The sequence below is a fragment of the Bos grunniens genome, chromosome 7 (assembly GCF_055505025.1).
Source record: "Bos grunniens cultivar Pamir isolate PY7600 chromosome 7, Bosgru_T2T1.0, whole genome shotgun sequence".
Classification (NCBI taxonomy): Eukaryota; Metazoa; Chordata; class Mammalia; order Artiodactyla; family Bovidae; genus Bos; species Bos grunniens.
Genome location: NC_141171.1, coordinates 49,997,323 through 50,023,500, shown reverse-complemented (window position 1 = coordinate 50,023,500; position 26,178 = coordinate 49,997,323). Strand labels below are relative to the sequence as shown.

At 38.9% G+C, this 26,178-nt stretch overlaps 1 protein-coding gene across 7 annotated transcripts in view; it reads right to left on the bottom strand.

Moving 5' to 3' along the window:
- CTNNA1 (catenin alpha 1) overlaps nucleotides 1-26,178 on the bottom strand; it is a 344,567-nt gene that overhangs the window by 153,400 nt on the left and 164,989 nt on the right. Inside the window, exons 1-3 of one of the 7 annotated variants that reach the window (XM_086411841.1) lie at nucleotides 26,047-26,128; nucleotides 21,352-21,443; nucleotides 12,780-12,864 (exon numbers count right to left, since the gene is read on the bottom strand). The exons of 1 other annotated variant lie outside the window; for it this stretch is intronic. In XM_086411841.1, the coding sequence (XP_086267967.1) occupies nucleotides 12,780-12,816 (37 nt within the window). In that variant the 5' untranslated portion in view covers nucleotides 12,817-12,864; nucleotides 21,352-21,443; nucleotides 26,047-26,128. Of the gene's footprint in view, nucleotides 1-12,779; nucleotides 12,865-21,351; nucleotides 21,444-25,629; nucleotides 26,129-26,178 lie in introns of those variants that run through there. 5 more of the 7 variants (XM_086411844.1, XM_086411840.1, XM_086411847.1 and 2 more) reach the window with 5 other exon arrangements.

Sequence of the window (26,178 nt, the reverse complement as noted above, 5' to 3'; positions counted from 1 at the left end):
GCCCAGTAACTCTTACAACCTCTTACACATAAGATTTTGAGTTTACAAACATTATGGGTACTACAAGAAGGCATTCCCAAATCATGAGCTTTTCCCCTTGGGCTTCTCTGGCACCAAGGCACTTCTACCTCCAGTTTTTTCATACTAACCTAGAATCAGGATGAAAAGCTCGAGGAAAAGAAGGCTAATACAGAAGATGCTGATTTGTCTTATTCTGCAATGGTTATAATACACTATTATCTAAAAAGTAAACCTCACTTCATTTTCTGATGGACTCTTAGAGAATACCTTATCTTACTGTATTAAAACCTAACACTTCAATCTACTGTCTTCTGCACCTACAGCTATTATCACTCACAGCCTGAAGAAATTTCAGGTCACACCTAATCAAGTATCACTGTATCACTGTCAAGGTAAACTTCCATTAGACAGAGGCTTTAAGACTAAGGGAAAAGACTTCAGCCACAATACCAAGCAGTTGGTGTTTGCTTCTAAAAGCACTGCCTCAAAGATTAAACAGAAAAACAGGTGAGGTATGTAGATGAGGTAAACACTAAACAACCTGTTCATAGAAATACAAATCTTAAAAGGGTGCGTTCTTATGAATTTTTACCTCTTGATTTTCACTCTAAAGGAAAAATGAAGGTCCATGGACAAACCTGGGTACAATGATGTTTACAAAAGCACTATATATGGTCATTAAAATCTGGAAACTACCTATATTTCAAAAAATATACCACTAAATAAATAAATCACAGAACCAATCATAAAATGGGATACTGTGCTGCTCTTAAAAAACTACAGTAACAAAATTTAGGAAGAAATAATAGTATTCTCACTGCCCAGGTCTTTATTTCTATTAAGTACTAATTCCTTTAAAAAAATTTTTTTTAAAAAAGGTATATTCCAGGTCTGATATATCCTATCGTGCAGAAAGCAAGGAAAGACACAATGACTAACAAGAGCATATTAAAAAGATATAAGAACCAAGGGCTCCACTGGCTAAATTCAAAAGTTGAATATCAAAAAGATGACTATAACTGCCTATTAGCTATCCTATCACCATGCATGGTCAGTCGCTTCAATTATGTCCAACTCTTTGCAACCCTATGGACCATAGGCCACCAAGCTCCTCTGTCCATGTGATTCTCCAGGTAAGAATACTGGAGTGGGCCGCCATGCCTTCCCCCAGGGGATCTTCCTGACCCAACCCATGTTCTCTTGCACTGCAGGTGGATTTTTTACCTCTGAGCACAGGGGAAGCTCTAAGGATCCTCAAAAGGAAAGAAAGGGGTGAGAAGAAAATTTCTGTACCATAAATGTACAACAGAATTAAAAAATGACCATTTTGTAAACCCCAATGTAATAACTGATTCAAACTAGGACTATCAATGGATATTAACACCATTAGGTGATGGACTACTGGGGAACAGACTATTTGTAAGGTGCCAAAGTATCACCTGACAGGTTTTACTTCTATAATTACAAAGGGGGCAAGACATATCTTTACAACACTGAGATCTAATGGCCATCTCCTTAAGTAACAAAATTTAGCATTGCTAACAATGCAACTCTGATATTACATGCCTCACATGCCATGCCTTGGCATGTGAAGTGCCCTATATGAAGTGCCCTATATTCCCTAAAAAGTATTCTTAATGAAAAAAAAAAAAAAAAACTTCCAGATGTTTTTCAAGAGCCCCAGTATTATATAAACTGAGCAAAGTTAATTGTCCAAGAGAAAAATGAAAATTAAATATTTAACCTGAGTCTAATGAAGCCTCTGCATAGGGATTCTAAGCCTTTTTCAATGCATGGATCCCTTAAGCAGTCTAGTGAGTCTTATAGACTAATGTTGTCTGGTAGAAATATAATACAAGCCACCTATGCAATTTAAATTTTTCTAGCAGCCACATTAAAAAGTAGAAAGAAACTAATGAATTAATTTCATAATATTTATTTAACACAGTATATCCAGAATATTATCATTTCATTATGTAACTGATTTTTTAAAATTACTGATTACATAAGATAGTTTAAAAGTACTAAGTGTTGGAAATCTAGGATGTGTTTTACACTTAAGGCATATTTACATTCAGACAAGTCACCTTTCCAGAGCTCAGTAGCCACATGTGGATAGTGGCTTCAGTACTGCACGGTGCAGCTACAGACTCTTCCTCAGAATTTTTTTTTAAATGTATGAAATACAATTCAAAAGATTACAAAGGAAACATATATATTGAGATTAAGCTATCAAAAGCAATATATATGCTCTTTATCAACATACTAAATAAGATGTCAAGAATTCTGATAACTACTTCCAAGTAATAATGAACACACACTTTTTCAACATAGATTACAATTACTTCATGTATGAAAAGCCCTGAGATTCCTCCTGTTGGGACGAAGTTATAGCTTCAACTGAAGTTGGAGTTTGTTTTCTATTGTTAATAATAAATTCCTATTAATAATAACAAAGACAAAACTTTTCCAATTCATATTCAGTGCAGGTTAAAAAACCCTAACCTGAACTGAATTTCACAGAAGTATATAAGGGATACAGATGCATGTTAAATACCACCAGGGAACAGACAATTGGAATATAAGGCATTCTTACAAGACAATGTGGCCTTAACTCTTCAAAAAGTCAATATCGGGGTGTGGGACATAATTTAGACTAAAAGACTCAGGAGACAAAACAATCTAATGCAACACACATATCTCATTTGGATCCTGGTTTGAAACAAAAAGCTATTAAGAAGACATTTGTAGGAAAACTGGTAAATTTTTATAATAAATATTATATTCACTGGAGGAGGAAATGGCAACCAGCTCCAGTATTCTTGCCTGGAGAACCCCAAGGACAGTATGAAATGCATGCCTGGGGTCGCAAAGAGTTGGACACGACTTGGCGACTGAACAACAAATTAAATTATATTATGGAATTAATGCTCAGTTTCATAGCTGGCTTCCCTGGTGGCTCAGGGGTTAAAGCGTCTGCCTGCAATGCAGGAGACCTGGGTTCGATCCCTGGGTTGGGAAGATCCCCTGGAGAAGGAAATGGCAACCCACTCCAGTATTCTTGCCTGGAGAATCCCGTGGACAGAGAAGCCTGGTGGGCTACAGTCCACGGGGTGGCAAAGAGTCGGACACACTGAGCAACTTTAACTTTCACTTTCTTTCTTTTTTTCTTAGGTATGATAATGAACTGCAACTATATAGAAAAAGGACTATTTTTAGGAGATGCGTACTGAAATCTTTAGAAATCAAATGTCAGGATGACTGCAACTTTCAAATTCAGCAAAAGTAAACATACACAGAGAGACCACAAATTACTTAAAAATATTCATAACTATTAAATCTAGATGGAGATCATGTGAAGTGGCTGGGTACACCTGAAATTTCTCATCTTAAAAATAAAGAAAATGTTGTAGAGGTTTATGAGAAAATGTTCAAAATACATACTACTGAAGACAGAAAGTAGATTTCAAAAACAATATGAAGTATAACTGCAGTGGGATATATAAGCCAAAATATTAACAACGATGTTACATCTTAAGATTGGGGGATTAGGAGTGGTGTTAACTTTCTTTTTTCACAATTGTATTCTCTGATTTTATAAAATTACAGCTATTTAGAAAGTTGCTTTTGTAATAAAAGAAGTAGAATCTTTATTTTACAAGGTGCAAGGAGGACAATATAATCAGAAGGCATGTTTGATCATCACTCAACCACTTTGAACTTGTTTCCTCATTTATAAAACAAGGCTATCATTTACTTAAAAAAAAAAGATTATCACTATCTTTAGAGGGCTTGTGTGAAAATTAAACAGACTATGATCCACTGAATTAAATGAATCCATGATAACACCAACAAAGAAGGAAAAGTTCTTCCATAATAGGAAATCAGCTAACATATAGAGAAGGAGTAACACATATAGAAAAATCACCATTTAAGAAACCTCACAATATATTCAAGAATTAGCAAAGAATGCTAAAGCAAACAGGTGAAAAGTTTACTGAGTATTAACCCAGTGCTCTGTGCCAACCTAGAGGAGTGGGATTGGGGAGGAGGGGGGGTAGTTCAAGAGCAAAGGGATATATGTATATTTATGACTGATTCACATTGTTGTTGTACAGCAGAAACCAATACAACATCGTAAAGCAATTACCTTCCAATTAAAAATAAATTTAAATAAAAAGGAAACTGAGTATTACATAGTCTCATAGTAACTCCCAAGAGATTACCAACAGATTACCAAGGGGGAAATAAAGTATTTAACTCTGCAGAGCAGAAACCTGGCAAACACCACCTTAGCCAAGTGACAAAAATATCCGTAATAATGGGAAAAATGGACATCATGTACTTCCTAATACAATGCAATAAGAAGGATACACCATTGCCTTCTGTGGTATTTCGAAGTGACATAACCCCCAATCCTGTCAAAAGGAAACATCAGACAAACTCAAAGTAATGGATATTCTATAAAGTAACTAGCTACAGTCTTCAAAAATGTCAAGGTAGGAAAAACAAAGAGGCTGAGAAATACTTCCAAATTAAAAGAGGCTAAAAAAAGACATGAAAACTAAATGCAGTCATTCTGGACTGAAAATTGCACTAGGAATAAGAAACAATTGAGACAACTGATATAATTTGATCAGGGATTCTGAAATAGATAATAAATAGTAATACATCAATGTTAAATTTTGAAAATTCCCATCATCGTATTGTAGCTATGTCCTTATTACACATAATGGGAATGATATCTACAACTTACTCTCATATGGTTTAGAAAAAAAAATAATTTCTTAAATATATACATATACTCAAAGAAGAATGAAAAAATGCGAGGCAGAAGAGAGATAATGAACAGAGGGAAACTGAATGGAAGAATGTGGGATAGGGAGAAGGAAGGGATGGAGAGAGGGAGCGGTAGCAGGAGAGAGGGAGGGGAAGCAGGGGCGGGGGGCGGGCAAGGAAGGAGAGAGACGTCCTGAAATGGCTAATGTAGTTGAGAACTGATTTTTTTTTAATTTTTATTTCATTTTAATGTTAAATAGCCACTAATGACTATCTCATCAGACAGCACAGTTGTAGACCCTCTACAGAACAACAACAGACATCTACATCTCATATTTGAATAATGACCAGGACAAAGTAGAACTGCACGTGTCTGTGACTAGTCCACTCCTAACAACTTTAATATAAAAACATCGGTCTGTATCCTCTTCCCTAAATGAATGCTTGAGGCACAAATAGATAAGACTGCTTTAGATATTGCTGAAAATATTACTGCAAGCATCATCTAACATTTCACAAAGACTTATGTAAGCATCAAAAATTCTAGAACCTAGGCTTCCCTGTTGGCTGGGTGATAAAGAATCCACTTGCCAATGCAGGAGACATGGGATCAATCCCTGGTTCAGGAAGATCCCACATGCCACAGAGCAACTAAGCCCCTTGGCACCATCACTACTGAGCCAGCACTCTAGAACCCATGAGCCACAACTACTGAGCCCACATGCCACAATTACTGAAGCCCAAAAACTCTATAGAGCCTGTGCTCTGCAGTAAGACAAGCTGCCACAATGAAAAGCCCATGCAAGACAACTGGAGAGTAGTGCCGCCCCCCACCCCCCAACACCGCTCAGCACAACTAGAGAAAAGCCCATGCAGCAATGAATACCCAGCACAGCCAAATAAATGAATAAAATTAAACAAATTCTAAAGTCACTGAAAATAGGATGCCAAAAGGAATGTAGATTTGCTTAATCTGGTAACAAAGAATGCCAGTTTCCACAGAATTTGTCTCACCTCAAGTGGGCAAATTTGCTCTCTCTACACTTATACTGTGTAAAGCCTATATTCTGGTTTTTAAAGGTTATTTGTCCACTAAACTGATCAATCCAAGTCAGTAAACCTTAGGAGATGGGACTAGTCTATATCGCTACAGAGCTGACAACTGTAGCTCAAGCAAATGTCATGAAATGTCAAAGATAAGACATTTCAGAAGGAATGATTTTCCCCATGTAACCCACATTTCTGTATCCTAGCATTCCAACCACTGTATCAACACAAAACAGAAAATATTTCAAAGGTTGTAGAGGGAATGAGCCCAAAGACAACTTAAGTGAAGCTACTTGCAAGTAGACGTGTAGTCACATTTTCACATTTGGATTTTAATTATTAAACAAGTACGACACACAACAATTCACTTTCCCAAAGAAATATGCTCATTTTTTCTTGAAATAAAAAGCCTTCATGAAAGGAGCCCAGAGAAAAACATTAGGTCAATCCCTGCCTGGGGAAAAGCACCGAGCCTGAGGACTTGATCACTTTTGAGAACCCGCAAATCAAAATCCAAACACCGTACACATGCATTCTTATTGCTTGAGAATTCACAGCTCAAGCCCAGTGAGCAAAACTGAAGACCAGGATGAGAATCCTTAGCTAAAAGACAGGGTTCAGGCCACAGAAAAGCTGCCAAGGAAAAGGAAAGCTATTCACAGATACCTCAAAGAGGGAACAAGCTGCCCAAAGTGAGCCTGGGCAAACTGGACCAGTCCAGTCATGGGGTAAAAAAGGCTTCAGACACTTGGAGAAAAACTAGAATTGCCTTAGAGAAAGAACAAGAGTCCCCTGATTATTGTACACATGTTGGAAAAAAGGATCAAAACATTCTCAAAAAATGTCTTTTCGTCTTTTGTTTCCCTAATTTTGATACTCTGGGGTATAAAATAATTTCACTTTCCTGTTAACTGGAAAAAAAGGCAGAGTGTAAACACAATAACAAAATTCAAACAACCCTGATCTCTCTGGGTCTGGGAACTGGTAAATGGGAAAAGCCTGTGCCCAGCTTCCCATGAGCCGCAGCAGTCTTTATTACACACATCTAAGGTTGGCAGATCATTCAATTTTTTAAAAGATCCGAACATGCAGATTTTTATGTTAAATCTTCCAAATTTAATGTTAGAAACTTGTTCCAAAAAATGTTACCACCATATGGGATAATCATGTCTGAGTACTATGTTTGCCCTTTCGGTCACCACTTTGCAGTCACTAAAGATTTCCCCATGAAGTCCTTTCTGATTATACATTCCAGAACTCCACATCCTCTTAAGTAATGTCTCTGAGGAGGTCTTCAGCCTCCCCCATAAGATACACTAGATTCAGGCTCCCACTAAAGATGTTAAAGCAAAGGACTCACTCACTCACTCACTCACTCACTTCCATTGAGAAACTTGAAATATACTGACACTTGAAAACTGAGAACCCATTCAGTGTGTTTTCAAGTCTTAACAACCATGAAGGAAGCAGACTGCTTTGTGATGCATCTTTAATCAAAGGTCCTGCCATGAGTGACACCAAACGTTATTAAACCATATTACAGGAGAAGGAAACGGCAACCCACTCCAGTACTCTTGCCTGGAAAATTCCATGGACTGAGAAGCCTGGTAGGCTACAGTCCACGGGGCCGCAAGGAGTTAGACACAACTGAGTAACTTAACTTTCTAACTTTGCAACTAACAAAATGCTGCCATACACATATGGTGTCCATGGTCAGGGTGTCCATGGTCACACTGCTGGTAGAGATTAGACCAGGATGGAACCCATGCCCTCCAGGAGACAAAACTTTTCTTCTTTCCATGTATTTAGTTGCTGCTGATGACATAGCCCTAGCAACATCATAACACCATCCATGTTTTGATGGCATGAATTGAGAAGAGGCACACAAGCTTGCACTCAATGTCTATTATTTAATAAGCGACAATAACAATTTGTCTTTGAAGGGAATAACTTCATTTTACTTTCCCAGCACTTGGGTGACACTTCCAGAATTTTAATGAACAAATAAAAGATAAAAATCAATTCCTTAATTTGGGAGTGGAAGTCCAGAGAGAGAAAGCCAGGTGACCAGAGTCGCTCTGGCAGTAGTGCCAGGCCAGGATTCACTTCCAGATGCCTCACTGTGAGGACAATGTTTAACCAAATCTCTTTTTTAAAGTTTTCTTCAGTTACATTAAGTGGTATGAAATGTATCTTGTATAAGGACCTGGACAGTTTTAAATTATTAAATTTTATAATATAAATAAAATATGTGTGGCAGAAGCTCAAAAAAAAAATAAATAAATAAATAAACCATATTACAAAATCAAGTTATGCTTTTGTGACTACAACCCTAAAAGGATTTCAAAAAGTAGAGGTAGAACATTTAAAATCTAATAAAAACACATTCTCTGGAAAGAACATGGCTCCTGGAACCAGCTTCATCATTTATTTTTTCTCTGACATCAGGCAAGTTACCTCAGCTTTCTGAATCCTCAGTTTTCTCATCTACAAAATGGAAGGGGTTGAATTCTAAGCTCCAAGTCTTTTCAGTTCTGAAATTCTAGTATTCCCTTCACTGAAATGATCTCTCAATAGCCTCTGAATTGTTTCATTAAATATAATTTAATTTTCCCAGGTTTAGACTGTGGTAATCCTAGCTGTATTGTAAGTTTAAAGATGACAACTATGCTTATGCTTCTTTACAAGCCTTAAGTTGCTGGCAAGGTGCTTTAAGCAAAGATGCTTTATGCAGAGCAGACACAGTATTAGCTGAATTATATTTATGCAATATGATTTTAAAATATTTACAAGCCTATCACGACAAAGCTCCTACCTCAATCCTAGTCATATCTTCTGCTTCTCTACAATTAATGACATCATTTAAAGTAGCTAAACAAATAACTTTTAAACTCTAGGCAATTTCTAGTTTTCCAATTAACTTACAGAGTACTCCTTCACAACATCTATTACAAAACCTACTAGAGCTAGCCAACCTTAATGAATTACAGCAACCTGAGGTTTTTCCAGGAGGGGATCATGCTTGGTGAAACTAAATAAAACGTTAAACTGTAGTTATTCAGTCTTCAATATCTTATAAATAGCAATCCTAGCTATAAAGCAAAAGTTCACTATAAATTCAGAAAGGGGCAGAGACAGTGGGCAGTTGACTAGCAATCTTCATGAGACAAAGAGAGATGGAGAAGCAGAAAGTAAAAGCACAGCTCCTCCAGAACCAAGGAGGCTGATTGTTGGCAAATGGCCTCATTCATGCAAAGAGCTACATACCTTCTCCAAAGACATTAAATGTTCATTTACAATGGAATGGCCACATCATTCTTAAAATGTGTCTGCTCCAAAGCTTTAGGCTATCCCTACTTAGCTACTCAATGCCAACTTTTTTTTTTCATATAAACAGCAAGGTTAAGTTAATGCAATGGTTGGATGGTTCATTTAAATGCAAATCAAGAAATTTAGAAATTAAAAGTACCCACAGTAATGCTAACTGTCACAGTGCACAAGATACAGGATCGTGGATTAATCAGTGCAATCCTAGGGATGCTAGGCTACATCTGTATTAAACAGAATTAACAAAGCTGTTGGGATCTTAACCTTCAAATCTCCAGGGTACTGTAAAAAAAAAAAAAAAAAAGAAGAAAAAAACAAAACAAAACAAAACCTTATGATTAAGACTGACTGACACCTGTTTATTTGACTAAATCCATCCCCAAGCCTGGGTTTCTTCCCCAGTGGTCCTATGATGATCTTGGATCAGAAAGATCCCCTGGAGTAGGAAATGGTAACCCACTCCAGTATTCTCACCTGGAGAATCCCATGGATTGAGGAGCCTGGCAGGCTACAGCCCATGGAGTCGCAAAGAGTTGGACATGACTGAGTAAACATGGGTGCACCCACAGGTCCCCAAGCCCATCACTTTCTCCTAAAATGTAAACTAGTTGGGAATAGGGGGAAGAGGGACAAGGAGGGGTAAGAAAATAAGATGTATAAAACCACAGGTTCATGTAAACAAAAAGAAAACTTGTTCCCTTCTCCCCACTCCAAAAAAAATGCAGTCTCTTTCTAATTACAAGTACAGGATCATCACCCGCCCATTCCAAAAAAAAATACTTAGCCTTGGTCAAACCTGGGAGCCAAACCATAATGAGTAAAAAGTGTGCATCTACAGCAGAGTACTGGATTACATAAACCATCATCTTATGTGATCCACTCACATACAAATACATTTTATACCATTTATATGGCACACAATACAAATTGTCACTCAGATATACAGACCTAGAAGAAAAAGGACATGGCTAGGTCTTTGTTTTACTTCAATGTTGTAATATTATGATGATTTTATTACTGCTAAAGGTTATAATTATTTTTAATCATAATAAAACATACCATCACTCTCATTTTCTTATCTTCTCTAGAGTACTGAAGGTAATAGGGTAACACAGGAAACACAATGATTACCAAAAGCACTAAGCAAAGGACAAAAGGTAAACCTAAAAAAACAATGGTTGGTCCACTAGTCACTTAATCAAATATTTTACTGCCTTCTCTGCACAGACACTATTCAAGACAAAAAAAAAAAAAAGTCTTCATGAAACTACACTGTAGTAACAGCATAAGTAAGTAAACAAAACAGTATCTGTGCTAGAAAGAAAATTAAGCAGGGTAATGGTAATGAAATGAGGTAGGATCCTTCCAGGACCTTTCTATCTGGATAACACTTGAGCTGAAAGTCAATAAAGAGCCAATCAAGTGAATTATTTGGGGGAGGAGCATTGAACACAGAGGTAACAGAGATAAGACAGAATCTCCCAGGACTTAGAGAAAGAAGTGATCAGTGTGCCTGGAGCATAGAGAAGAAGTAAGAGATCAAATGAAGAGAACAACAGAAACAAGCTCCAGAGCTGCTGGAATAACTGCACTGTGGGCCGGATAGCTATGTCCATTTACTCAGCTTCCATTCCACATGGTTGAGACCATTAACAATGCAAGTGTTTAAGAGAAAACTGCACCAAGCCCTCACAACAGATAACTGATTATGGATGCACAGGAAGTCCCTTTTCCCATAAGAGACTGGACGGTCTGAAAAACAAAGATGAAGCCAGCATCTGGACTGGAAGCTCAAGAAAACAGAGACAAAAGGGAGAAGAGGGTTTTGTTTCACAACAATGGGACTAAAAGGCAGAGAAACTTCTCACCCAGCTGAGAAGCTACACAGGAATAAGAAGACTATACTTTTCTTAGAGAGCCAGGAGACAAGATGCCCAAACTTGACTAGAGGAAGTACTGAGTGAGAAAGAACTGAGGAAAAAAAAAAGAAATGTCTCTAAAACTTGTAGCATATACCTTTGATGATTTGGTTACCATTCATTTGTCAATGACTGACCAATTACACATTCTGAGGATCCTGCTAGGTGTCAGGGACACAAAGACTAATCAGAAACCACTACCAGATCATCATAGCAATCACAGCAATCAATTAGTAAGTATAAAAGAAAAAATGTGCCTTTACAATGGAGCTATCTGGCAGATGCCACTTAATCACAAGTGTTTAAACTTATTAGCCTCACCACAGGTGGAACAACCTGACAATCATTTCAATGCTGAGAAAGGTACATCATCACATATGTACTGTTCTTGCCACAAGTGGAAACAATGAGACAAATCCAAACTGTAGACATTCTCTACAATTGGCCTAAACTCTCCAAAAGTGTCAGTCATAGGAAAAATAAAAAGACTGACAAAACCAAAGGAATACAACAACTAAATTCAGTACAGGATCTTTTATTGATTCTTGCATTAAAAAAAACACACTAAGAAGGACATCACTGGGACAACTGGTGGGATTTAACATGAATATGGATTGTACAGGAGATCAGGACTTCTAGGAATCTTGTTAAAGGCAAATTCTGCATCCGTAGGTCTAGGGTGATATTTAAGAGTCCACATTTCTCACAAGTTCCCAGGGCCGGCAGACATTGGCTCTGGACTACTCTTTAAAAGTGATCATGTTACTATATCGAAGTAAAATTTCTTATATATTATAGCTAGTTAAGTAAGGCAATGTCCTTACTCTTAGAGGAGTTACATGCTAAAAAACATAAGGGTGAAATACTTGGTATCTGCAGTTTATTTTCAAATGCCTCAGATAAAAAACTTATATACAGTAATGGAGGAAATCTGAAAAATGTTAGCAACTGATGAAACTAGATGAACTGAAGAATCAAGTACTCATTGTATTACTTTTGACTTTTCTGTACATTTGAAGAATTTCAAAAAAAGAAAGTTGAGGGAAATGCTCACAGTCTAGAAAGAAAAACAGTTTATAATACAACAGAAAGTATAAAGTCATAAAGCAATCCACTGGTGCAAGAGGAGCACCCGGGAGGGAATCCCCAATGGGGAGAGTCATCACTGAGGATCCGCTGTCCTAGGAGGGAGGGCAGTTGTTTCAGGTTGTGCAAAGGGACCAAAGGCCTTTGGCATCTTCCAAGAACCACAGGTGTGAAGGAAAAATATTAGTGAAATGTCAGAAGATAAGGCTGAAAGATAAGCAAAGCAATTAAGAAGGCATCAGAGATTATCTTAACTTAAAAATACAATTTTATTCTTACTATTTATATTACTTGAGAAATCCTGAAAAGCACCCCCCACCAAAGAAACACAAAGATAAAAGGCAAACCGCCCCCCTCCCACAATAACCATATTAAAAACCAAAAGCCAGTACCATCCTGGCCAGCAGCACTTCCCCAGTCTAAAGGCCTTCACACCCACACTGGAGAGTTCAATTCCTCAAAACCCACAAGGCCAGAGCCAAGCATTTTCCTCCTCATCTACTCTCCCTCTGGTTCTCCTCATCTCCACTGACCAAAGCTCTACCTAACTAGGCCCGTTTCTTCCTCTTCCTTCCCCTCCTTGCACCTTACTTTACTTACCCTCCCTGTTTTCAGGAATGTTCTCATTTCCAATCATTCTCCAGATAGCCCCAGACAGTTATCATCACCATGGAATCAACTTCCTCTGAAAAAAACACAAGATTGCTTCCCCAGCCAAAGACAGTATAAAGCTGAAACTCCAACAAACCAACCTTACTCACATTGGTCTGTCAACCTCATCACCTGCCTGCACTCCAAACTCTTCTCCAGGGAGTGCATGTCTCCAGATCTTTGTGTAACCCGGATCCTCTGCTCAGGGCAGACCTTCAAATTCTTCCATCTTCCTTCAAGGCTCACACAGATGTCCTCTGCTTCTAAGAGCTGTTCCCTCTTTTCTGGTTCCCCTATCATTTTACAAGCATCTCTATTACAGCACTTGCTGCATAGCATGATAGCAGTGTGTCGGTCTCCCATAAAGCTGACAGCTCCTTTGAGCACAGGGACCATGCCTTTTGTGAGCACGGTAACTTTCATCTAACAATTCTATAAATGATTAACTGAATTGGCTTAACTGTTTTAAGATTTCACCTAGTAACACTGACACATGTAGAAAGAATTAAGAACTCTCTCTCTCCTGTAATACTTTAGCAAAACAGGTACAGATATTACCAAAGTAAATGTCATTAGTTTGTAAACTTCTTGAGTTTAGCAATGGTGACTTACACACTTTTTTTTTCTTTTGGGCACACCACACAGCCTGTAGGATCATTTCCCCTAAGAAGGATGAAACCTGTGTCCCCTGCAAGGAAGTACCACTTGCACATTCTTAACATCTTCCCTAGCACCTGCTTTTAAAGTCAGGCTTAATAAATGCACTGTTTTTAACTGAACCCTTCCTTGAAGCTGAGATACAGCAAATATAGCCTTAGACTTTAACTCAATAAAGATACCTCAAAAATACCACCTTTTCCACTGGTCTTAGTGACTCCAAATAAGTTTAAATTTCTCTCAAGAGTTGCCATACTCCATTTCCTTGAATTTTTTCCTTTCCTCCCAAGGGATCAAGCTCACATTTCACTTTCCCACTTCTGTGCAAAATGACAGGTTTCTAAAGATACACTTCAAAGTCAGTCCAGAGCTTTTCTGAGAACATGATGACCCCAGGTCCAAGGAAGCAAGAAAATGGTAACAGATAATTTTAAGAAAACTTTGCCAATTTAGAGATCCCCAGGAACAGAAAATCCCCATGAACACTGACTCATCAATAATAGTAACTTACCCTCACAGCTCTGCCTTACTCAGTGCACTATCATTTTTCATAAACCATGATTAACAGTCTAGATTAATATTGAAATATTTAACATAATGAAATATTCAACATATCATGAGGGACTAGTTAACAATGCATCTTTGCTGGGAAACAAAGTATGTATCGGTGCTGCACAGGGCAAATGGACCATTAGCAAAGGCTCCTATCCTTCATGTAACTTGAAATGGGCCACTGTGAATGCGTTTTCTGAGTTAGGACCACACTTTCAGTTTCAAGAACAGCCTGCACTTTATCCTGGCTAATAAACCAGTACAAGATTATGTAATCTGGTAATTAACCAGGCTTCCAACTTACTCCTCAATTTATAAAGTCTAATACTAACAAAATAAACCATAGCAACAGAACATTTTCAAAATATAATTGATGTTCCACTTGTTTATGACAGTATTTAACAATGAAATCTCAGAGCAAGAGAAAGAAAGTAATCCACAGCTCAATATAATGAAGTAGAAGAGCCAAAATGAAGTAATCCAGAAAAGAACTACTCTTTAAATTAGCAATTAAGGAATAACATCAGTTATTTAACACTAAGATTAAATTGGATTAAATTATTTCATCACAAAAATTTAACACAAAAGAGAACCAAAAGAGAAAAAAATATAACAGAAATGTTACATTTTTTTCTTCAGTAAAGCTCTTGAAGTCTTTTTTCAAAAACTCTTACAGATGAAAATAACTTCCACAATATAATTCCCCCTCTTCTTTTACTACAATGGGAACACTGAATAGACAAGAAATTTTAAAATCTAATCACACTACTCATACAATACTTGTTCCAAACGATCAAATCTTTGCTACAAATATTCAGAAAAACACTCAAAGTTGCCTTTCTAACTGTATTTGCCTTAAATGCACTGCTCCAAACTTGTAGCCAGTGAAAAAGCACAAATTAAATCCCAATCAAAAGGGGGCTTGAAAGATGACAGTCCATCAACAAGTAAACAGAAATGCATGCTCATTTCAAGCTCCATTAGAAATGGGGTAGGGGGTATGCTTACACATGGAGAAAGTTTGTTATTAGAAAGAAAAGAAAAAAAAAAAAAAAAAACTAAAGGGGAAAATGAACATTTGGAAGCTCCAACAGAGAAAGGGCAATGCTGAAGTTTTATTTTGAAGCAGTTATTTCTGCACACTCTGAACTTTCAATAATGGACAAATTTAGTACACTGCTCTTGCAAGTGAGCAAAAACAGCATGAAACAGGGTAAATCAGGCCAGATTGTTCACCTCACCACCCTGTTCAGCCCATTCAGCCCAGGCCCACAACATGGGGGCTGAGTCAATCACCACAGTGCATAAGAAACAAACAACATTCTCACCGTCTCAAAGCAAGCATACTGGCACCTGGACAAATTTCAGTAACTGATGCTTTGTAAGACTCTCTACAATGCCTGGTGTATTTAACTTTTTTTCTTAAGAGAAAACAGAAGGTACTAATAAGACTTAAATCCTCCAACACATAAAGTATAACCAAAATTGCTTAAAGATTTCTAAGGGTATGGCTTCAAAGTCACTCAAGAGAAAAAAACTTAATTGGGCTGGAAAGCATAAAGGATAATTGATTTCATGTTTTTCACTATGTGTTTATATGGAAGGTCAAACTTTCAAAATACAGATTTTTTTAATGAGTTTATTTTTACCTGTTTTTCTTTTTTATATGCAGTAAATTCACTTCAGTTTCCTATTCTACAGCTTTTGAAATATTCACAGTTGTGTAATCACCTCCAAAATCAAGAGACAGAACAGTTAAAAGAATGTTATTTTCACAACAGCACACACATTGAACTAAACCACACAAGATAAATGTACAAAAATTTACTTCAAGATCAAATTTGGCATCAACTTACTGCAAAATTACAGTAAACAATGATGTGGTGTTGGCATAAAGTACCATTTAAAGACTAAGAGATCAACAGAACAAAATGAAGAGCCCAGAAACAAACCCTCTGACAGTCAAATGATTTTCAGCAAGGATGTCAAGACCATTCAAAGAGGAAAGGATGGTCTTTTCAGTAAGTAGGGCTGAGAAAACTGGATATCCACATGTAAAACAATCAAGTTAGACTCTTACCTTCTACAGTATTTAGTAATTAACTCAAAATGGATCAAACACCTAAACCTAAGAGCTAAAACTATAAAACTTTAGAGAAGAATCACAGGGCAAAAGATTTATGACACTGGATTTGGTAATGCTTTCTTGGATATGACATCAAAGACACAAGTAACAATAGAAAAAAAAAACTGAACTTAAAATAAAAACTGGTATATAAAAGGACACTACCAAGAGTGAAAAGGCAATCCAGACAACAAAAGAAAATAACTGCAAAACACACATGTGATAAGAGATTAATACCCAGAATATAGAGAACTAAAACTCAACAACCAAAAAAAAAACCACCCCTCAGTTCAGTTCAGTCGCTCAGTTGTGTCCGACTCTTTGCGACCCTATGAATCACAGCACGCCAGGCCTCCCTGTCCATCATCAACTCCCAGAGTTCACTCAGACTCACGTCCATCGAGTCAGTGATGCTATCCAGCCATCTCATCCTCTGTTGTCCCCTTTTCCTCCTGCCCCCAATCCCTCCCAGCATCAGAGTCTTTTCCAATGAGTCAACTCTTCGCATGAGGTGGCCAAAGTACTGGAGTTTCAGCTTCAGCGTCATTCCTTCCAAAGAAATCCCAGGGCTGATCTCCTTTAGAATGGACTGGTTGGATCTCCTTGCAGTCCAAGGGACTCTCAAGAGTCTTCTCCAACACCACAGTTCAAAAGCATCAATTCTTCGGTGCTCAGCCTTCTCCACAGTCCAACTCTCACATCCATACATGACCACAGGAAAAGCCATAGCCTTGACTAGACGGACGTTTGTTGGCAAAGTAATGTTTCTGCTTTTCAATATGCTATCTAGGTTGGTCATAACTTTCCTTCCAAGGAGTAAGCGTCTTCTAATTTCATGGCTGCAGTCACCATCTGCAGTGATTTTGGAATCCCCAAAAATAAAGTCTGACACTGTTTCCACTGTTTCCCCATCTATTTCCCATGAAGTGATGGGACCGGATGTCATGATCTTTCGTTTTCTGAATGTTGAGCTTTAAGCCAACTTTTTCACTCTCCACTTTCACTTTCATCAAGAGGCTTTTGAGCTCCTCTTCACTTTCTGCCCTAAGGGTGGTGTCATCTGCATATCTGAGGTGATTGATATTTCTCCTGGCAGTCTTGATTCCAACTTGTGTTTCTTCCAGTCCAGCGTTTTTCATGATGTACTCTGCAAAGAAGTTAAATAAGCAGGGTGACAATATACAGCCTTGATGTACTCCTTTTCCTATTTGGAACCAGTCTGTTGTTCCATGTCCAGTTCTAACTGTTGCTTCCTGACCTGCATACAAATTTCTCAAGAGGCAGGTCAGGTGGTCTGGTATTCCCATCTCTTTCACAATTTTCCACAATTTATTGTGATCCACACAGCCAAAGGCTTTGGCATAGTCAATAAAGCAGAAATAGATGTTTTTCTGGAACTCTCTTGCTTTTTCCATGATCCAGCAGATGTTGGCAATTTGATCTCTGGTTCCTCTGCCTTTTCTAAAACCAGCCTGAACATCAGGAAGTTCACGGTTCACGTATTGCTAAAGCCTGGCTCGGAGAATTTTGAGCATTACTTTACTAGCATGTGAGATGAGTGCAACCGTGCGGTAGTTTGAGCATTCTTTGGCATTGCCTTTCTTTGGGATTGGAATGAAAACTGACCTTTTCCAGTCCTGTGGCCACTGCTGAGTTTTCCAAATTTGCTGGCATATTGAGTGCAGCACTTTCACAGCATCATCTTTCAGGATGTGAAATAGCTCAACTGGAATTCCATCACCTCCACTAGCTTTGTTCGTAGTGATGCTTTCAATGATGTGCAAAATACTAGACATTTCTCCAGAGATGATATACAAATGGCCAATAAACCCATGAAAATATACTCAGTATCACTAATCATTTGGGGAATACACATCAAAACTATGAGATAACCATCTCACATTCATTAGGATGGCTACTATCAAAACAAAATAAAACAGGGAAAAAAAAGTGTTGGTAAAGATATGGAAAAAAATTAGAACTTCTGTGCCCGGCTGGTTGGAATGCGAAATGGTACAGTCACTGTGGAAAACAGTATGGCAGTACTTCAAAGAGTTAAAAATAAACTTACCATATAATCCAGCAATTCCACTTCTGGGTATATACTCAAAAGAACTGAAAGCAGTGTCTCAGAGATATTTGAACCATGTTCACAGCAGTATACTATTCACAGTAGAACTATCCAAATGTTCATTAACAATTGAACAGATAAGCTAACTGGAATATATATAAAATAATGTTGCTGTTGTCCTCAATAAGGCAAATATATGATTCCATTTATATGAGGTACCTAGAATAGGCAAACTGATAAATAAAATAGAAAAGAAGTTACCAGGAACTGGGAAGAGAGCAGGATGGGGAGTTGCTGCTAAATAAGTAAAGATCCTGTTCAGAATGATGGAAAAGTTCTGAAAACGGATGGGGATGATGTAAACGCACTTAATGCTCAAAAATAGTGAAATGGTAAACTTTACGTTATATATATTTAATAACTTTAGTTTAAAAAAAAAAAAATTCTTTTAAGAGTAGCAAATCTTTCCCTGGGGAATTCCACTCCTAAGAAGTTCCCCGCCTCCACACTCGCCCAAAAAAAAGAAGTTTCCCTTAAGATGTCAGGACAGGCAGAAGATTCAGCTGCAAATTAAAGCAACTCTGGAAGCAAGCTAAATGTCCAACAGAGGACTGATTAAAGAAGCTATGTTGGAACAGTAGGGGATCATTAACATGCTATGTTAACACTGTGAGATTAACATATTTCATCAATTCTAAAGCATACATATTTCACATCTTTAAGTCTCTAAACTTTGGATGTGTTCTAAAAATGATGGTAGTTCCTAGTGTATTTAGTAGTGTTTACTTCTTGTGTGTGGGCTCAGTCATGTCCAAGTCCCTTCGACCCTATGGGCTGAAGCCTGTCAGGCTCCTCTGTCCATAGGATTTTTCAGGCAAGAATACTGGAGTGGGTTGCCATTTCCTACTCCAGGGGAATCTTCCCAACCCAGGGATAGAATCCACATTTCCTAGGTCTCCTGCACTGGCAGGCGGATTCTTTACCACTGAGCCACCTGGGAAGCCCTTATTTTTTCTCAGTGGTACATAAAATAAAGGTTAATCTTAATGCTATTAACAGGGGAAATGTTCAAGTATGATAAATGGACAAGAGCAAATAAAGTAAAAATCTAGTTTTTATAAAAGTTATAGTCAATACACTCTTAGAAAAAATATCAGAGGATGTACACCAAAATGTTAATAGTGTTTATCCCTAGGTGATAAAAATGAGTGGTGGTTTTATTTAAAAAAAAAAAAAAAAAAAGCTGGATATAGGGACTTCCTTGGCAGTCCAGTGGCTAAGACCCTATTCTTCCAATGCAGGGAGCTGGGTTTGATCCCTGGTCAGGGAATGTGCCATATGCCACAACTAAAGATCCCGTGTGCCGCAACTAACAGTCAAATAAATAAAAATAAAACGTTTAAAAAAAAAAAAAAAAACTGGATGTAAAGCCAAGCTGCTTCCACCCCCATATCAATCTGGCAAATCCTATATATAGCATACCTACTCATATTAGACATGAGTCAGGTATCACAAAAGACTGAAAAATGCGAAAGAATGTAATGGCCTTGAAGGAACTCATCATGTAGCAAAAGAATTTATGGTCCACAAGAGCCTTTAGGAAGGTAAATCAGCAACTCAGTGCTATGTAAATAACAGCACTCCATAAGTAAAATAATAAATTAGCATTTTATCACATCAGACATTAAAAATAAATATCCTTTATGAAAGTGAAAGTCGCTCAGTTCTGCCCAACTCTTTGCGAACCCACAGACTGTAGCCTGCCAGGCTCCTTTGTCCACAGAATTCTCCCGGCTAGAATACTGGAGTGGGTAGCCGTTCCCTTCTCCAGAGGATCTTCCAACCCAGGGATCAAACCCAGGTCTCTCGCATTGCAGACAGATTCTTTACCATCTAACCCAATAAGGAAGCCCAAATTATCCCATAAGTTCATCACACTTATTACACAGATGACAAAGTTCAGATTCTCCAGCTGAGATCCATTAAGATTAAAAACCCCTAAAAGCAGTTGACTTCCCTGGTAGCTCAGACAGTAAAGCATCTGCCTACAACGTGGGAGACCAGGGTTCGATCCCTGGGTTGGGAAGATCCCCGGAGAAGGAAATGGCAACCCACTCCAGTATTCTTGCCTGGAAAATTCCGTGGACAGAGGAACCCGGTAGGTTATAGTCCATGGCGTTGCAAAGAGTCGGACATGACTGAGTGACTTTCACTACAAGCAGGTTATCACCAAAAATCAGGTAACAGACACATAATCAATACAAATTAGCAACAGCAGAAAATACCCTGTCATACAATTACTGTTTGTTATGATATTTTAAGAATTACATTAAAAAAAAAATTCTCTTCGTAAGTTTTCCTTCCTCACTATGTGCTTACTGTAAAGAGGTCACAATAAAAAACTTTATCTCCTGTCCTCAAAGAAGTCACAGCTCAGCTGAGGAAGGGGTGCAGGGGGAGACACAGAGAAAAGCTCTATGACAACGGAGTTGGCAATGATTTCTTAGAAGACACCAAATGCACGAGGAACAACAACAACAACAACAAAATAGATAAACTGGACTTGATCAAAATTTAAAACTTTTGAACACTAAAGGACATACCAACAGGGTAAAACTGAGAGAAAATATTTCAAGTCCTGTATCTAATAAAGGATTAACAGCCAGAAGATACTAAGAAATCCTATACCTTAACAACAAAAAACCCAAACAATTAAAATGGGCAAAGGAGTTGAACAGAGATTTCTTCCAAGAAAATACACAAATAGCCAATAACCACATGAAAAACAGTCAACATCACTAAACATTAGAGAAATACAAATCAAAACCACAATGAAACATCAACTCACATCTATCAGGATAACTTATTAAAAAGTAAACAAATCTTTGTAAAAATTAAAAATAGAAATTAACAAGTGTTGATGAAAATGTGGAGAACATGGAACACTTACACATTACTGTTATGAATATAAAATAACACACCTACTGTAGAAAACGGTATGGCAGATCCTCAAAAATTTAAGCACAGAATTACCATACCAAATGAACTAGAAATTCCATTTCTAGGTATATATCCAAAAGAGATGAAAGCAGGAACACAAACACGTATTTGCATACCTGTGTTCACAGGAGCATAATCCACAGTGGCCAAAATGTGGAGGCAACCCAAGTGTTCATCAACAGATGAATGGATAATGGAGTACTCAACCCTTAAAAAGAAGGATATACTGACAACATGGGTAAAACTTGAAAGCATTATGCTAAGTTAAACAAGCCAGGTATTAATACAGTCAAATTCAGAGACAGAAAGTACAATGGAGGTTGCCAGTGGGCCAGAGGGCGAGAGGAAATGGAAAGTTATTGTTTCACGGTTATGGAGCTTCAGTTTAGGACAATGAAAATTTTTTCTGGATAGGGACAGTGACAGTGGTTACACAACAAAGTGAATGTACTTAATGCCACTGAAGTGTACACATAAAGATAATTTAAATTGTACATCTTGTTATGTATATTTTTAAAAGATAATGAGAATGTCATAATCAGGTGCAAATTTCAGAATTTCCAGTAAGTTAAAGATCACTTTCAACAACAATGATCAATGTCTCAACAGAAGAGGCATATCGATCAGATAGATAGCATTTGTGTCAAGAGAAGGACTGAGCATTCCAGAACAAATGCCTGGCAGATGCAGAGACATATAGCAACAATTCACAATAGAAGATAAGGCTGAAAAAGTAAGGACTCAGAAGGTGTTAAATGCCAATCTAAAATTCTGACTAGTGCAGCAACAAGACAGCAGTGTATCTCCCCAAAAGAATAAGTATCGCTTGTATGTAAAAGACTGAATGGTGGAGGGGAAAACAGTAAGAAATTCAGTTAACTTTAGCAGATGTTTATAGAGCAACAATAATGTTCCAAATTCTCAGATCATAAAAACTGAAGGGAGAGGAGGAATGGGTAGCGACTGCAAAGGGATTTCTAGAGTACTAGTAATTTTCTGTTTCTTGATCTGGGTGGTGGACATGGTGGTGTTCACTCAATTCATTAAGCTGCTGCTAAGTCGCGTCAGTCGTGTTCAACTCTGTCCGACCCCACAGACAGCAGCCCGCCAGGCTCCCCCGTCCCTGGGATTCTCCAGGCAAGAACACTGGAGTGGGTTGCCATTTCCTTCTCCAATGCGTGAAAGTGAAGCCACTCAGTCCTGTCCAACTCTTAGCGACCCCATGGACTGCAGCATACCAGACTCCCCAAAAAAAGTCCCTCACTGTTTCCACTGTTTCCCCATCTATTTGCCATGAAGTGATGGGACCGAATGCCATGATCTTAGTCTTCTGAATGTTGGGCTTTAAGCCAACTTTTTCACTCTCCTCTTTCACTTTCATCAAGAGGTCCTTTAGAAAAATGTATATATAGAAATTATGCTATGCTATGCTAAGTCGCTTCAGTCGTGTCCGACTCTGTGCGACCCCATAGACGGCAGCCCACCAAGGCTCCGCCATCCCTGGGATTCTCCAGGCAAGAATACTGGAGTGGGTTGCCATTTCCTTCTCCAATGCATGAAAGAAAAAAGTCAAAGTGAAGTCGCTCAGTCGTGTCTGCCTTTTAGCGACCCCATGGACTGCAGCCTACCAGGCTCCTCCGTCCATGGGATTTCCCAGGCAAGAGTACTCGAGTGGGGTGCCATTGCCTTCTCCAATAGACATTATAGAAATTTCTAAATATAAATTATATAAAATGTAATTTTGGTTTCTATAAATATATTAAAATATACATAAAGTATAAAACAATTTATCCAGAGAACTACAAGCAGTTTTGATAGTTCAAAAATTAATCTAGAGTGGAAGCAGAGAGAAGGGAAAACAAGAACTTACAAGAGGAAGACAAAATGGAAAGGATTTCATCTGATTACAGCTGGATGGAAAGGAGTAAGAATGAAATGAACATAGTCATCATTCACTCAAAGTATCAACTTGGTAGTCAAGGCCCTCCATTATCTGACTGTTGCTCATCTGTCATAGTTCCACCCACAAGCCAGATTCCATAAAGAAAAGACTCCTTCCTCCTTCATTCAATGGGCATCTAATGTTTTCTTTATTCTCCAGGCCAGATACCATGCCAAAGATCAAGGCTCACTTTCTAACAGAAAAGACAAACAACGATATCAATAACAAGGTATAGTGTAATGGAGTACACCACCTGGTGGAAGAGATCTGCTACCAAAAAGGAAAGTGCTAGCTTAAAGTCTTGTAATAGGATAAAAATGATGGAATACAAAGGGGGAGGGGGTTCATCACTGAGCAAACAACATGTCCAATTCATATTTCATATGTTAAACTTATCTCATTTCTCCAAAATACAGCTCCCTTTATCTCACCACTCTCAGTCCCACCATCTTCCTAGCTCAACTCCCTACTTCCATTTGTACACAATACAAGCCCTGTAAGCACTAGCAGAAGTGATCTTACAAAGGAAATCAGACCATGAAACTCACTACAACGGTTTCTTACAACTCTTAGAAGAAAATCCAAACATGTGATCTGGAGTTTCCTGGCAATTTCATGTGAGGCCTTCCCCCTACTCTAAAAGAACTTAAAGCTACACAAGTCTTCTCTTAGGTCTCTAAACACATGGAGTTCTTTCCTGTCTCAGGACCTTCAGGCAAGCAGAGATCCCTCTTCCCTCTGTGCAGATCTTCATCAGCAAACAAACCACAACAACCAGCTCTATCCTGTCTCACACTGTCCCTTTTTCAAAGAAATCTCAGGACTCTGCCAGTTACTGCCCATCTCCACATCTGGTTTAGGTATAAAAAAGAAAAAGGTATCTCATTTTGGTCCTCGAGTTTGAGAAGCCTCTTGGGACACCCAAGCAGTTCTCTGGTGCACAAGTGACCCTATGGATCAAGTGAGACTTTCTAATTCAAAAAAGAAGCTTCCACTTTAGCATCAGTGTTGGATTTTTAACCTAAGTTTGATGACAGGAAGACTATGTAGAAAAGTGATTCTCAACTTAGAGGAAGAGGGCACCCCTGATCTCTAAGTCACTGTATGGAATGAGATGTTACTAATGAAAGGAGGGTGACACCCCATCAATGATGTAAGGCTTTCGAGATACGTTGGATAGAATCCTTGATAAGAGTGCATAGAACAACAAGTAAAAAAAAAAAAAAAAGAACAAGTAAAACCAAAACAAATACAAAAACAAAAACCCAGACTGAGAAACAAGAACCAAGAGTAAAAGGAAAACCAGGAGAGACTTAGATCACAATTCCATAAACTCCGTTGCCCTTTTATGCTTCCTCCTAACCAAACCCTACTCCTGTTTCATCCAGTTCAAAAGCTGTCCTCCCCTGGAAGCATTCTGGTCTTATCCAAACAAAACTCATTAGCCCCCTTTCCATGTCTCCACCAGTTTTTATCATTATTATTATGTAAGACTGACCATTCACAAGCTTCTTATCAATACTATTATGGTAGTAAACGCCATCATTCTTGTACTACACCTGGGGTGTATGTGTCTCTTTCTTATTACAGTGTGAGGTCTTGGGGTTAGATATCATTTCTTAAAATTAAAGTGGATAAAAAAAATATTTCACTTAGTAAAACTCAAAAAGAGTAAATAACTGGGCAGAGGTTCTGGATAACTTCTCAACCCGTTCCTCTTGTAAAACAAAATAACATCCTAATTAACGTGATTTCTAAATTCATCCTTTCCTAAAGGAACATAACACCTGTAGCGTCTTTAAAAATCACTGCTAAAGAAAATACCCTCTTATCGAAATGCCTATCCTGTTGCAACAATACAATGATGTAATCATTTCCTTCACCATAAACAAGAAAAGTCCTTAACTTGGTTGGAGACTTAACACAACTTACTCTATTCTAAATTACTGTAAGTTTTGTCCAATACACACACACACACACACAAAGTATTACGAAGACGCAGGGGTACATTAAGAGGGTGTGAGTCCTGGATCTGAGCCAACTGCCGCCCGCATTATTAGGAAGCCATTCCTGCCAAGCCAAGGTTAGGCATTCAGTCAATATTTTTTCCAACAAGTGTTTCACACAAGCACACTCCTTTAAAAGTTAACAAAAAAAGATTCCAACGCCACTCGTGAAAACTAGGACTAATCAGAATTAAGTATTCAATTAACCAGCACAATAAGTCAGAGTAATTTCAAAAACAAAGGTTAATTCGGTGCACGCCAAAAGTCCACACACGGGTGTGGCGCCCATTCCCAGCCAGGCTGTGTCAGGGAAAGGGCCACAAACTTTCCATTTGCTCCGGCCGGCAATGCGGGGCTACGGGCTCAGCCCATGTCGCGTCCACCTGACCTGGAAGTTTCGGTGGTGGGGGAGGGGTGCGACCACAGATACCACAAACCACACTTACTTCAGAGGAAAACTCAACTCCCGGAACCACCCGCACCTCGAGCAACTCTTCCCCGCAAGCAAGGCGGCCGCGGGGGCCCAGCGCGGGTCTGGCGCGCGCACCGAGCCCACTTGAACAAAGTTTAGACACCCGGAGAAACTTTCCAGAAAGGAAGCGCCGCGGTAGCGCGGGGTCCGCCAGTCGCTCCGCTCCAGCCGCCGCGGCCCCTCAACTTCCCGAAGGCCAGGAAGCGCCGGCCCCGCCCGCCGGGCCAGGGCCCAGGCCGGGGGCCCCGCCAGGGAAGCGGGCCGAAGGCCGCACAGGCGCCGGCCTCAAGCCCGATTCAGGGGAAGGTCGCTGAGGTGACCGCGCCCGGCCCGCCCACTCGAGGAGCCCCTCGGACGGCTGGGGAGCCCGCACCCGCACGAAGACAATTACCTGCGGCGAGCTGGGCGAGCGGCGGAAGATTCCAGAGGCCAGAAGCCGACGGGCCGTCGCTTTGTCTCCCCCAGTCCTGCTCGGAGGAGGAAATGGGCCGCCCGGCGCCCCCGCCCCCGGCCCGCCCCCCGC